At 37.1% G+C, this 14,832-nt stretch overlaps 2 protein-coding genes across 2 annotated transcripts in view; one reads left to right on the top strand and one right to left on the bottom strand.

The window, feature by feature from the left end:
- Window positions 1-4,807: 4,807 nt before the first annotated feature.
- LOC310927339 (olfactory receptor 52D1-like) lies at window positions 4,808-5,776 on the top strand (the record flags this gene model as incomplete). Its single annotated transcript, XM_083889634.1, has 1 exon — window positions 4,808-5,776. One exon carries the CDS (start codon window positions 4,808-4,810, stop codon window positions 5,774-5,776), a length of 969 nt encoding a protein of 322 aa, XP_083745760.1.
- A 7,759-nt stretch (window positions 5,777-13,535) lies between these two features.
- The window catches only part of LOC310926854 (connector enhancer of kinase suppressor of ras 2-like), a gene marked incomplete at both ends in the record, with an annotated part of 33,890 nt that continues 32,593 nt past the window's right edge, over window positions 13,536-14,832 (bottom strand). The window contains 2 exons of the mRNA XM_083889060.1: window positions 13,536-13,583; window positions 13,675-13,874. Coding sequence (XP_083745186.1) covers window positions 13,536-13,583; window positions 13,675-13,874 — 248 coding nt within the window. The remainder of the gene's footprint in view (window positions 13,584-13,674; window positions 13,875-14,832) is intronic.

The following is a 14,832-nucleotide window of genomic DNA, read 5'->3' as shown; positions in this document are numbered from 1 at the left end:
CCTGTAACAGGTTTGACCTTTCTTTCAGTAGGGTTTTTCAATTTAGAACTCTGGGATGAGAAGTGAGTCATCTTCAAAAATCAACAACCAATCACTCCTGACCTTTCAGTGATGACTGTAACCGCCCTGGATATTGGCGTTTGGTTCATTAACTGTCTGTTTACCTTCCAGAAAGTGTAAATATAAATGACTGATGCTAAATCTGGTGGTTTTGTATCGTCATCAGTCTCAGTGTCTCTCCCTTCACAATTTTATTCACTTTAGATGCAAGTTTTAATCCCTGAAAAGTCTTCGAAAGGTCATCCATAATCCTGAACCTCAGAAATGTATAAGAAACTGGACTTAATCCAAAGTAACATGGCACAATACAAAGAAATTCAACAAATCAAGGATGTTTTATAGAATATTTTATTCCACTTAAATCAGTTAATTTAGTATTTTAAAGCCCACAGAGTTAAAGGTCTTGTAGCATGGCTGAAGGTTATTATTCAGGACATATTCCTATTACTGCTAGGTCATCATCCGTCATAGAAAATGGGACACACAGCACCTAGGGGGACATTTAAAAAGGTATAAATAAATTCCATAAGAAATGAAATACAACATTTTTTGAAGCATTCGGGGATCTAAACTTACAAGAAGCCTTTGCCGCAGCCCAGAGGTCCGAAGAAGAGCTCTGATGGGAGACAAACCTTTCTACACGCTCCGCTCAGACTGGGACAAGACCATGGAAAAGATGCAGCCTCATTCTCTGCGACTGTAACGACAAACTGAAACGCTTATCTATGTTTGAGGTTATAACTTTCGGCTGATTAAATATGAACATTATTCTAAAAAATAAGTGTAATTCAGCAAAATATCAAGACTTACCGAGCAGGAAGACAAAAAAAAGCACCAGTACCGCCACGCGATAAGAAGACATGGTTGCACTTGACTGTTGCTCTAAAATGAGGATTGGACCCGGGACTCAGTATATTGGCCAGAAGGGAGGAGTGAATGTAATAAGAAGCAGCACACTGGTCACTAGGTTTTACATTATAGAATTACAGACACCCATGAGAAAAACATGCTTTCCTTAATCACATTCAAGGACACATTCAACAAACTGTTGTCATGAGGAAAACATTCCCACTAAAGTGCTCATTTCAGCTGATTTAAAGCACATGCATATGCTTAACCCTTTACTGCTCTCTGAGCTCCAGGGCATGATGAACACACAGGCCAGCATTTTTCAACATTTTCCCGGGGGCCAGATGTGGCCCATCACGTCATTTAATGTGGCCGGCGAGTGATTAATTGGTCTCAAAAATCTGTGTTAAAATAAGGTCTATGCTGCTTTAAGGCGTGAGTTTTAACATGAACTACATTTCCCACAATGCATGGCGATTGTGTTACCCACGAAGTGACGGCACCGCCACTAGATCAGAGTGTATCATTATGCATCATGCGACGAGTGAAATTGAATAAGTAATAAATACAGAAAGTTATTTAGCAATATGTTAGCAATATGAGTAGTTACCTTTATTTTACATTATATTTGGTTACATTTAGTTACATTTATTATTATTATTATTATTATTATTATGTATGACAGTTACATCTGGCCCTTCTGTGGTAGAGAAGCAAGTGTTCTACACGTTGATCAGTGTTTTTCAGACTTAGTAACCAATTAATAATCGATTTATCGAGTAATTGTAGGTTACTACCAGAGTTGTCCTTGAAACAGACCAATGTCATAAATCAGGATATCAGACTCCACTGGGAGAAGCAGAAGAAACTGCTAATGGGCGAGGAAAGATGATGACCAGCAGCACCCAGTAGCTACATGTTGTTTAATCCAGTGTTTCTCAATTCTGGTCCTGGGGAACCACGGCCCTGCATTTTTTCAATGTTGCCCTGCTCCAACACACCTGATTCTAATGTCAGCTCATCGGCCAGCACTTCAGACACAATGATACTGAGCCATTGTTGAATCATGTGTGCAGGGCAGTGGGTCTCCAAGACCATGGACCATCAGTCAGTCACTAGTAACATGGGACGACTTTACTTAAGTGTGACTGTCGCATGTGTGAATAACTTTACATTTTATATTTATTTACAATAAATGTTGGTCCCAGGTGGGATTAATACCTTTGACAAGCTTCCTTGTTCTTTACAAGGCTCACATCATTCATTCTGACCTTCTGCATCTGCACAACTGGTTTCCAGGAACCATCACATCCTCATATGTTTGTTGCGTTTCCTCCTTTCATGTGTGCTGTCAGAAATAATGCTCGTCATTTAACACTCATTTATGAGTGGAGAAGCTGCTCTCATAAAAGTGGAACTATCTGGAAAGAAATAAAAGTCAAACAAATCTCTTGTAAGTTTGACTGAAAAAGTGTCTGTCAAACACAAATATTGCCACTGTGAAATTGCATTTGATGAAAGGTCACATTACATCAGACACAATTACATCAGTATTCTCTAAAGGGATGTTATTACTGTTTTCCTCCTCCTCCTCTCTCCAGGTGACGTCCAAAGAGGTCTCACCAGTGGCAGGAGGACATCGGTCTAATTGCTGTCTAGAGGAATTGAGCGTGGGGATTTTCTGTTTTTTGTTTTTTTCATTGTGTGCTAAAAAAAAGTTGCAAGGCGTGATAGCGAAATGTGGAAACTGTCACTAGATTTAGAAAATAAATAAAAAAATAATTAATCACATTTTGAAATTTGTTAATCTAGAGTAACTGCGATTTTCTTCTAATGACTAAACTAACAAGGCAATCTGAGACGGCAGACTTCACCCCATTCACGCAATAAGCCTCTGGCGGCCTCTGTTGGTCATATTGGCAAGTGCAAGTGTGGAAGCACAAAGAGACAGACACAGAGCCACTAAAAGGGACAATGTGTAGTATTTATGGGTTTATATAACCCAAAATCCACTTTTGTATACATATTATGTGCTCCTGCATTGTCTAGTCGCTGTATAATATTCTTTGTGTCATTTTCGTAGTGTTTCAAAAAGTCATGTAAAATAACATGGTCGCAGGCCGCTACTGCATTTCCACGATGCCATGTTTCTACGGGAGCCTGTAAGGACAAACGCGAGAGAACAAATCAAGCGTCTCTTTACTTGTAGCGGAAGTCCCGCCTCCACTCTCTCCACTTCGTCTGCTACGGCCGCGGTAGCTCTGCCCTCTCCCTCTCCTCACGAACCTCATCTGCTGACACGGAGAAAGACGACGAGGACGACATTTGACCGACTGAGGATACCGTAGCGCTCAGGGAAGGGAGGGGGTGAGCAGAGGAGCAGTTCTTTGTTGTAAATTTCAGCCTCTCCTATAGGTGTCAGTGTCTATACAGGTTCCGGTAGAAACATGGCGTCGTGGCAATGCAGTTATGCAATCCTGTTATTTTACATGACTTTTTGAAAAACTACGAAAATGAAACAAAGAATATTATACAGCGACTAGACAATGCAGGAGCACATAATATGTATAAAAAAGTGGATTTTGGGTCATATAAACCCATATATACTACACAGTGTCCCTTTAAAACAATACTTCACTCCCACTCCGTGGGTAATCAGAGGGTTTTTTTGCCCACCAAACTTCCATTTTCCGCTACAGCAAATCAGCTAGTTTTCAAGATTACAGTTGCATCAAATATTGTGCTCTGTGGTTGAGTACAAGACCTCACTTCAATCCTCTAGCTTAAGGAAGGCCTTCAATTGAGGTAGGACCAGTTCTTGGACAGCAGGTGGTGATCTGAATCCCAGGTGGCATCAGTAGGCCAATTCAGATTTACCACAATTAGGCAGTTTTACACATCCATCCATCCATCATCTACCACTTTATCCTCCCCATGAGGTTGTGGGGCAGCTGGTGCCAATACCAGCTGGCATAGGGGGCAAAAGGTAGGGTGCACCCTGGACAGGTCGCCAGTCCATCACAGTACCACTAACAACCATTTTTTCACATCCACAATCAATTTAGAGTATCCAATTTGCTTGTTCTGATTGGGTCGTGAACCCGTGTGGCCAAGCAGTTGAACTGCCAAATTCTCATGTTGAAGGAAACTTATGCTATTGGAATTAAGATTAATTTTACAGGAAGCAGCCGTAAATGGATATCCCTGCAGTCAGTATGTCAGTTTGAGTTCTCGCAAAACTTGTGGGGTGCACATTTTAGAGTGGGTCAAAATTGGTTTCTTTTGTTGCCCTTTTTTGTTGTTTGTTGTTAACAGCTTCATAATTCATAAAAATTACTTTGTGATATTGGTATCCGACACAAAAAAGTGGTATCGTCCATCTCTAATTTTAACTCCTGCAAAATGAGAGCAAAAAGAAAAAAAGTGTTCCATTTATTCTTTTGTTGAGTGTAATTATAATTTATCTGCAAAACATTAGTCGTGAAATATTGTATGTTTGTCACTTATATGTGTACAAAGCAGGTGTCAAAGTCCCCTGCCAAATACTGTTTACTGCTCTTAACAGTATTTTCACATCAGATATTGTTTACAGAAAAAAAAAACAGACCTTTGACATGAGTGACATCACCCTCCCACCTTCAGCTTGGTTATATTAAAGGCCACCCAAGCTGGAACAGCCACACTCCAGTCCATGGACAGGAGGATGATCACACAGGTAACTGTGTTTCTGCAGCTTGGTTGATGGTTTATTCTTGGTCAGCTACTTCCACGCACTTACATATATATATGCAGTAGTAGTTTTATGTTCTGCTATAAAAGTGTTTTCCCCCCATTACTTATTTGGTGACCAGATTACCTTTTCATATCTTCTGTCAAACAAAAGTGTTTCAACTGAAAGATGGACAACACAACAGCACTGACTTTCACAATGACTGCATATGCCATCATGGAAAACTACAAGTATTGGATGTTTGCTTTATTCCTCCTGATTTATGTTGTTACTGTTTTTCTGAATGTACTTCTCATAGTGGTCATACACCGGCACAAAGAGTTGCATCAGCCTATGAATATTCTCTTGTGTATTTTATGCATCTGTGAAATATATGGCACCACTGCGTTGCAGCCCTCGATGCTGGCTTTGCTTTTATCTAAGACACATGAAGTCAGTGTGAAGTGGTGTATGGCACAGGTGTTTTTCCTACACACTTATGCTTCTACTGAGTTTAGTGTCTTAGCTGCTATGGGATATGACAGATATGTTGCTATCTGCAAACCATTACATTACCAGAGCATCATGTCTAATTCAAAGGCAGGGAAGCTTTGTGCATTAGCAGTTATTTACCCACTGACTGTGTTTGGATGTCTTTACTCACTTACTGTACAGTTGAGATTCTGTGGAAAGAAACTACCGAAATTATACTGTGTTAACATGGAACTGGTAAAAAAATCATGTTCCCCTATTTCGTACATAAGCACTGTTGGACTTGTGTTTATTCTGTTTTTGATTGTGCCTCAGTTAGCGATGGTCGCCTTTTCTTACTTTCAAATTTCAAGAGTATGTCGAAAATTGTCAAGAGAATCTCAACACAATGCTCTTAAAACTTGTATCCCACATTTACTGTCATTGACAAATTTTACAATTGCATCTTTTTTTGAAATTGTTCAAACTAGATTTGACATGAGTCATGTCGCTACTGAGGTGCAAATCTTCTTGTCTTTATACTTTGTTATTCTTGTACCAATCACTAACCCAGTGCTGTATGGATTTGGGACTCAAATGGTGAGGGTTCATATACTGAAATTGTTGATTAGATATAAGATGCTGTCTAAACGGTTTACAAAGGCAGTGACTCAAGCTCTCAGATAAGCTCTTTGGGTGCATTATACTGAATATTATGATTGGATTCTTTATTTTCTTTGATAGTTTCGGTTAAAACTATGATATTCTAATATAAATGAGCATTTGGTTTCTTTATGTAATTGTCCTAAAATAAATTGCCATTAATAGCAATCATTTAAATATGAAACATGTAATATAACCACTTGTAATTGATGTGGTTTTGCTTCAGTTGATGATTTTTTTGTTGTTTGAAAAAAAATAAAAAATTCCATTTATTATAATTTTTATGGTTTATTGCAGTTACTTTTCCATATTTATTAACTATTCAAGGTGATAATGCATTTTTAGTTATTAAGGACTACTTATCTTAGACATGTATCCAATACTGCTTGACTGCTGACATTTGTTTTCAAATTGTTATTAATAATAACAAAAAAAAAATTTTTTTCAGAGGATCATAGTTTTCAGTGTAACTTTCAGTCATTTTTAATGCTATTATAATAATACTAATAATAATAATAATACAAATGATGTTGATGTTTTTCTTTCAGAGGTAGTTTTATTGTACTTGTAGTGTTTGTCTACCTGGAATAAAGGAGAAATGCGTTATAAACCAATTTTGTGACTTTGTTTAACTTTATCACAGAGACAACTGAGTATATGTTTAATTATACTGTATTTTTGGTTTTGTCTTTTGGAGAAAATAAAGGAACAAAACTATATATTTTTAGTCTTTGATCACCTGTAATGTCCAAGGTCTTACATCTTTACTCACAGCATCACATAATGACACTGCCTGACAGTCACAGTATAATTACAGTTACATTGGGGGTCTTTTAAAAGAGGGAAAACTATTATTTTATTAAATAAATTCAAAATATACATATTGTGATTTTTTGTTTTGTTTTTTGGAGGATTAAAAAAAAAAAAGTACCATCTAAAAGAGGTGATTGCCTCAAAATGTATTGTGAATTCTGTTGATCGGTGTTATCTGAAATCCAGGATTTGAAAACACAACATAGATATATAGAGTATATATTATTTAAAAAATATCAAATTAAATTATCATGTTTTTTTAGGCAGCAAAGACAACATAAAAACACAAATACAGAAATATTATCTGATTGCAAAACCTTATAAAATTGCAATAATAACAAAAAAGAATCAAAATACAAATCTAATCAAATACCAATGATACACTGGGATTGAGACAAGAGAGTATTGTCCCAACTCTAAAAATTATTGTGACACTTTTTTAACTGTATTTATGGAACATCTGCTGATACTGATATTTTCAAGAGATACATATTACATTTTTCACAATGTTATTTTAAGCATGTGTTGTTGAAAGCATTGATACACATGAATTTTAAGTTATGCAGAGACGCAGAGGTTGTAGGACCTCATAATTATGTTGTATACAGAGGCGATTCTAGACTCTTTAGGGGCCCTAAGCAAAAATTCCCAGGGGGCCCTTCCAACTAGGGTTCATCACTATTATGTTACAAATAATCTGACACCAATGAAAAATGTATGAGTTCAAAAAACATTTTTTTTTCAAAATGAATGAAATAACATGGAAAAACCTTGTAATTAAAAAGTATGTGAGAATATAAACGTAGAGAACAATAAAATACTGTAAATAGCCTTTAACTAAACTATATAAACTTAACCCACATTATAAAACAATATAATAGATAATAATACTAATATATAGAACAATAAAATACTGTAAATAACTGAAAAAAACATATAGAAACTGAGTAAAAAAGATATGCATTACACTGTAAATAATCCTCTTCATTTTCCAACTTGCAGAGCGGTAACTTCACACATGTTAGCGTGAGGTGGGGCCCCTTTAGGGAGGTTTCCTACTGAGATGTCATTGCAAATCGCCCATTGTTGTTTAAGGGGGACAGGGAGGCGGCTGGTCACTGCACATTTCAGTAAAAACAACCCTCAGGCTCCAAGTGTCACCTCTGATTGTATAAACATGATTCATATCACGTAATAACATGATACTTTATTGTATAAATGTGCAAAGGGTTAGGGTTAGGGGTAGGAAACATACAGTATGTCCATGGCAGTTCAAGAGCTGGTCCACAAGTATGTGCAACAGGTCATCTTGCCAGTCCTTCTACACTCTTAGAAATAAGGGTTCCACAAGGGTTCTTCTACAAGGGCTGAGGTTCTACCTGGAACCATTTGCTTCTGAAAAACCCTTTCCCAAAGACAGGGTTTTTCAAGGGTTCCTGGTGACACTAAGAACCCTTTTGATCCAGAGAACCCTTTAAAACCCCTTTTCTGAATGAAGGGTTTTAAAGGGTTCCACCTAGGTCCTCCTATGAGGACAAGCCGAAGAACCATACATGGTTCTACTTAGAATTTTTATTTCTAAGAGTGTAGTGTGAACAGAAGCTCAACTTTGTTAACGCATATAACATCTGACCTGTCCTGCATCAAGTCCTGAATGCTGATCATAGGACGATGAAAAACATGTCACCTTCATGTGTTTTTTTTTAATCCTGATTTGAAACATTACATTTATAATTTAACCTAATTTAAAACTGGATTTTGTTTGAACAGTCTTAGTGTCAATACCTCACAATCATGCTTCAAAACACATGAACTGTCCCTTTAACTGCAACTTTTATTTTTGAAATTCTACTAAACCACTGCCCCTGAACAGTTTCTATTTCCCAAGTAATTACATTTTTATTTTTCACTTGACCTGAACAAATAAGACACTCATTTTTGATGGTTTATTGTATTTTTTCCATTTTTTGTTAAAATAGGACGTTTTTTGTTACATTTTTGACAGTTTATATTTGGACGGTCATTGAGAACATACTATATACTAAAACACATTTGGCAGTTTATATTTTGACATGTTTGACAGTACAAAGGCATTTTTGATGTCATACTTTATAATGACACATTTGATATTAAGTCAGTTTTTGTTGCATTGACTACACACGTACATGACGGTGATCATGTGTTAGCAGCAATATGCCCGTTTCAGAAAGCAGGTTTAGTGAAAACTCAGAGTTAGTTAACCCTGAGATGAGGGAAACTCTCGGTTTGTCTGTTTCAAAAAGCCAGCTCAGCTTAACTCTGAGTCAGTGACCCTGGCAACATATTTCTCCTGCTCTTAAGTTGAAGCCTGCAAACTGGAGGCAGTGGCAGACATTATGGTCTGTCCTTTTCTTCAAGGGCCAGTTGATGTCGAGGTGCAGATACTCCCTGAGCAAAAGTAGTTTATTCAAGTGTCCTATGAGTATACTTATTTTATAACGAAACTGAGGCAGTATATTTGAAGTTTACTTTTTATATACTATATTTTGTATACTTGGTGAAGTAAGTAGTTTATAGTGCCATCTAGAGGAGAGGCTGAAATTTACAACAAAGAACTGCTCCTCTGCTCACCCCCTCCCTTACCTGAGCGCTACGGTATCCTCAGCCGGTCAAATGTCGTCCTCGTCGTCTTTCTCCGTGTCAGCAGATGAGGTTCGTGAGGTGAGGGAGAGGGCGAGCTACCACAGCCGTAGCAGACGAAGCGGAGAGAGAGGAGGCGGGACTTCAGCTACAAGTAAAGAGACGCTTGATTTGTTCTCTCGCGTTTGTCCTTACAGGCTCCGGTAGAAACATGGCGTCTCGCTGCTAACAGTGGCTATGCAACCGCGGCCCGCGACCATGTTATTTTACATGACTTTTTGAAACACTACGAAAAACAAAAACTATTATACAGCGACTAGACAATGCAGGAGCACATAATATGTATAAAAAAGTGGATTTTGGGTCATATAAACCCATAAATACTACACAGTGTCCCTTTAAAGGTGCATTATGTAATAAATCTAAATCAACTGGCCATAAAATCCTCCTAATATGTCACAGAGACTCAGGAATAATGTTCATATAACAAACTGAACTCACCAACAACAACATTACAGCCAAAATATTTGCATTAAAAAAAATATTTTACAGAATCATGTTTATCTTTTGAAATCATGCTTTGGCATGTGGCGCCACCTACTGCCGTCTACCAATCATTGCAGTCAGTAGAGTCTCAGCTGCCGCGCAACCCCGGGTTGCCAGTTGCCACGTGTTGCCAGTCCAAAAACGAAACCTAAAAGACCTCGGTATTTTGAATTTGAATGTAGTAACCGGTTTTGGCCACATTCTTACATATGGCACCTTTAAGAATAGTAAAGTTAAGTTTACTTGGTTTATACTGAAAAGTATAATTAAAAGTGTAAGACTAAGTACATTAATACTAAGACTTACACTTGTACAATAATACTAAAGCTTATACTTTTATTTCTACCACAAAGAACTAATACTTAGTATATCTTAGTATATCTATCTCCCACTCTTTTGCTTTTTTTTATAAATATATGCTCACTTTCTGCACATGCATTAAATATCAACTCCACCGGGGAGAAGTAGGAGGATCAACTCTATCCTTATCAGTTTTTGCCATAGTGAATCATGCCATCTGTGCATATCCTCATGCACAGGCTTCACTCATGGTTACTTTGTCTCAGGGTTGATTGAACTAAGTGTTATCACCTGTTCTGAAACCGAAAACTCAGAGTTGGTCAACCTCGAGTTAAGGTTTTAACGCAGACTTTCTTGAACCTGCTTTCTGAAACAGGCCCCAGGTATGAACACATCGTCAACAGACAATCTAAGAAACGTGTGGATCATTTAGGCAGCAGTTACCACATTTTTGTTCCCGCTGCTCCTCGGGAACAAAATATATGGAAACAGAGGGGGAGGAATCCGTAATTAATCAAAATTAATTTTATTTATTTAACAAATTGAAATTGTAGTTGTTAAAAACTTTGAAAAATAATTCTAATTCAAATTTTTTTTACTTTACTTGAAAAAAAAACAAAAAAACCACCACCTGGACGTACTCCCCCCCCCTCCTCATCTTTTAAAAGCTGCTAAAAGGATCCAGTTAGCAGGTATCGACTTAGTAGACCAGTAGATCACCAATCTTACAGAGCAACAGCACCATTCACTTATATCAATTAAAAGTGATCGTTTTTGCACAATAAATGGCTCAGATTGTTATTGGAAGTCAGGCAACGATATGTGTGCATAATTTGTGTTAGTGCATGTGTACCAACAATGGGTGAAATTGCAACCTGTTATTTATGTATTTTTTTGAAAATCTAGGAATCACACACCTGCAAAATCTTTAACATATTATATTTTAGACTCTGAAGTCAAGCTGTTTTCATCACTATTTAGAATTATCTGCATGTGCGTGTGAATTAGCAAGGAATACATGAAGCAGCTGAGTGGTTGTGCTCATTAGTGGTCACTGTTTACGTCCCTTTGGAAGCAATTAGTACTGGCTTCATAAGAAGAATAACACCACTGACCCATGCACAGTACCTGGAGAATAAATGGCCCAGGTGTAAATGTGATGGAGTTAAACACAGGTTATCATCAGTATTATTGACTTGTAATATTTATACTGAAAAGAGAGACTCATTTGTAAGTTATCTTTTAAATATAAGGGTATGGTAATAATAATAATAATAATAACTAGGACTGCAAAGCCACAGAATAAAAATAACTTATATGTGACGGTCCGTCTCTCGTGTCACGTATGAGGTTTCGAGGCAATCGAAGTTATGGGGCACTTCCTCTTTGATGGCAAATGTTCAAAATTCGCCAAACTTCCGCAGTCTGAAACTGGTAAAACGTCCATGGCCACATGCTTTCGAATCCACAAAGCCTTTCAATGACGTATTGCCTTTGATTTGTCTCGTATACAAATTTACGTTGTTGTTTTTTTCATTTTGGTACGATAAATGCACTAAGTCGAGAGTGTTAATTTATGAAGCGAGTTACAGGGCACTTCCAGGTTTCGAAAAACCTATTTTGTCACGGCATGTAGCAATGCTCAGGGCGTAGCCCTGGTCACACATATGAAGTTTTGAGCAGATCGGTTGATGTATGGGCAAGTTACAGGACACTTCCTGTTTTGTGGCAAAATGGTGGCTAAATTAAAAATGGCCGACATCGCGTTGGGTCAAGTTCGTGTTCGTAGACGTGTTCGGGGTCAGTCTCTTGTGTCACGATAAAGTTTCAAGGCGATTCGGTCAATGTGGCAAAGTTATAGGGCACTTCCTGCTCCATTCCAGTCTAACTTTTAGTTTTTTTAGTACTTAATTTGTGATGTAATTGGGTTTTGTTCAAATTGTACATTTTATGTTTCAAAAATTTTCAATTGGACATATTATGCAAAATCAACTTTTTTTAAATCCTTATATTTTGAACTCTGGAGGTCCTATCAGTCGGCAAAGTTTGAAAAAAGATGACTCACTCATGTTTTTGTGGTCCTCCTCAGTCTAAGTACAGGAGATAAAACACGCGATGTTGACTTCTGTGCTCATTGGGACGTCACAATGCGATAAATTCCTGGAATTGTTGTCTCCGCTTTGTCCATAAAACACTCGAGAATGCTGGCGAGGGCAACAGTATCCTAAAACTGGATGTCCACTTAAAGTTCTATTCTTGGCTCCACAGTGCAGCACAGAGTTCTACACAAACTTCCAGCCTCAGAGGATTTATCTGTCCAGTGGATACATGTTATATATGACGACAATGTGCCTGCTAGAGCCTGCAAATGATCACTTTTCCAAATGCTAACTGCTGTTAGCTCCCAGTAGCCTCTGTGGCTGATGTCATTTCCTATTCCCTTAAGTTTTTTAAGGTGGACCTTTAAGGTGGAACTAAAGAGATACTAAAGGATGCAGCATATAAATGATATGTTAAAAAATTCAGTTCATGAACATCAAAAAAAACTCTCAGAACTTCATGCACTGCAGCTTTACATGTGAATATAAGAAAAATATGAACGATGTGTGTCCATGTGATACTTTATTTAATAAAAAAGGGGAACTTATAGCTATAATATAGCAAATTTGAGAAACATCATTCAATTTCAAATGACATGGTCGTGTGTTTGCGTCATACAAAGCATGCTTGTACATTAAACACTTAATAAATACGGCTCCTCCTCTTTTCGACATAAAAGCAAACTGCACTGGGGCAAAATGTAAAATAGGTCTTTAAAAAAAAAACTCAATACGCTAAATGGATGTGGACTCGTGTAACACACTTTGAAATACAAAACAGTTTTACAAACAATCAGACAGCATGCATACAAAAATAGACAACTACTCTGATCATTCATCTGTAATTTACAAGACTAGTTCATTATTGCCGAGCGTCATATTCATGTCCCTGTTTAGAGGTATAGCTTTCTTTCCGTTTCTCCCTCTTGGAAAAGTACAATACATTCACAATCACTGAGGCACAGCACTTGTACAACTTGTATACTGCAAGTACCCCACATTGTATAGTCACTGTTGCTGTAATGTTATATTAAATATGCATGTTTTAACACACCCAGTAATCATACACACATGCATAACAAAATGTGCACATCCAAAATATCTTTGTTTCCGCATCCTTCCAGAGAGGCTGTACACAATCCCTGCACCACTATGTTCAAAAGTGACAGGACGACGCCATTCATGTGAGCGACGACTTACAAAGTTCTCTACCGAGTCTTTGTCGAGGATACAAAGTGCTTATTCATCAGTCAAAAAACGGCGAGGTCAGGCAGGGAGGGACACCAAGGCTGTGCAAAGCAGAGGAGATGGAGAGCCAAGCAGGGAAAAAAGATTCTTGCGTTTTGGTGCCTTTTATCTCCAGCTGTGTGAGGCACAAACAGAGGACGTGATGGATGAGGTTTTATCTACCCTAAAAAACCCAAGGACTGGTTTGTGTCTTGAAGAGGGACATCCTGCAAGGAAATGGAGGCACCGGTTATAAATAGGCAAACACATGCATGACAAATATGGGTAAATATTTACTGTCAAATCACATTGATATACCTTTAGTGAGCTGTGGAGGATGCGAAGGCGATGAAGCTTGTCATTTAGCAGGGGGTCATTAACTCGCCGGACAAATGAACGCTTGTACTCCAGGCGGCTGGATGTTCTGGGATCAGCTGAGCTGGACAGACTTGTCCGCTCCAGAGCGCGGTACAAATCCCCCAGAGAGTCTGCCTGCATCCTGCAGTCACGACCATGACCTAGAAAGGAAAAAAATGTTTTTAACATGCAACCCACCGCCACATCCTAAGAAGTAATCGATTTCCAAAAAGTTAAAAACTGGAGTAACTACTAATAAGAGTCGTAAAATCAAATATCTCTCTCAGCACGGTGATAATTTAAAGTTCCATGAAAACTACTGCTGTTCTAACACATACTATATGATATTTAGAGATCACAGACTCTGCTTTTTGCCTGCTAAAGTCACAAAATTGGAAATAGGCTTTTAGGGTCAATTCTGATGACACCAATACCTTAGAAAAATAAAAAATAAAGAATGAAAAGAAGAAATCTGTATCTGCAAATGATCGTATCTGCAGCTTTTTTTTTCCAGTAAGGTGAACTGAACCTTTAGTTAACATCCTGTTTTAAAAAGAAATACTGTATGTATATATATATATATATATATATATATATATATATATATATATATATATATATATATATATATATGTATATATATATGTATATATATATATATATACGTATATATATATATATATATATATATATATATATACATATATATATATATACATATATACATACACACATACATTTATATATATATATATATATACATATATACACACACATATATACATATATACATATACACATACACATGTATACATATATACATGTATACATATACGTATATATGTATATATACGTATATGTATGTATATACGTACATATCCATATCCATACATATACACATATATATAGATATATATACACACATATATATATACATATACACACACATATATATACATATACACACACACACATATATACATATATGCATATATACACACACACACACATACACACGCATATTTATATCAAAATTAAACACGGTAATAATATATCATTATTAAACACAAGAAGTGCAAGGATGTTGGTCTCAAACCTACAACACAAGCCACAGTGACT

This window comes from Microchirus variegatus (genome assembly GCF_963457635.1).
Source record: "Microchirus variegatus genome assembly, chromosome: 5".
Taxonomy (NCBI): domain Eukaryota; kingdom Metazoa; phylum Chordata; class Actinopteri; order Pleuronectiformes; family Soleidae; genus Microchirus; species Microchirus variegatus.
This window is presented reverse-complemented; position numbering and strand designations above follow the sequence as displayed.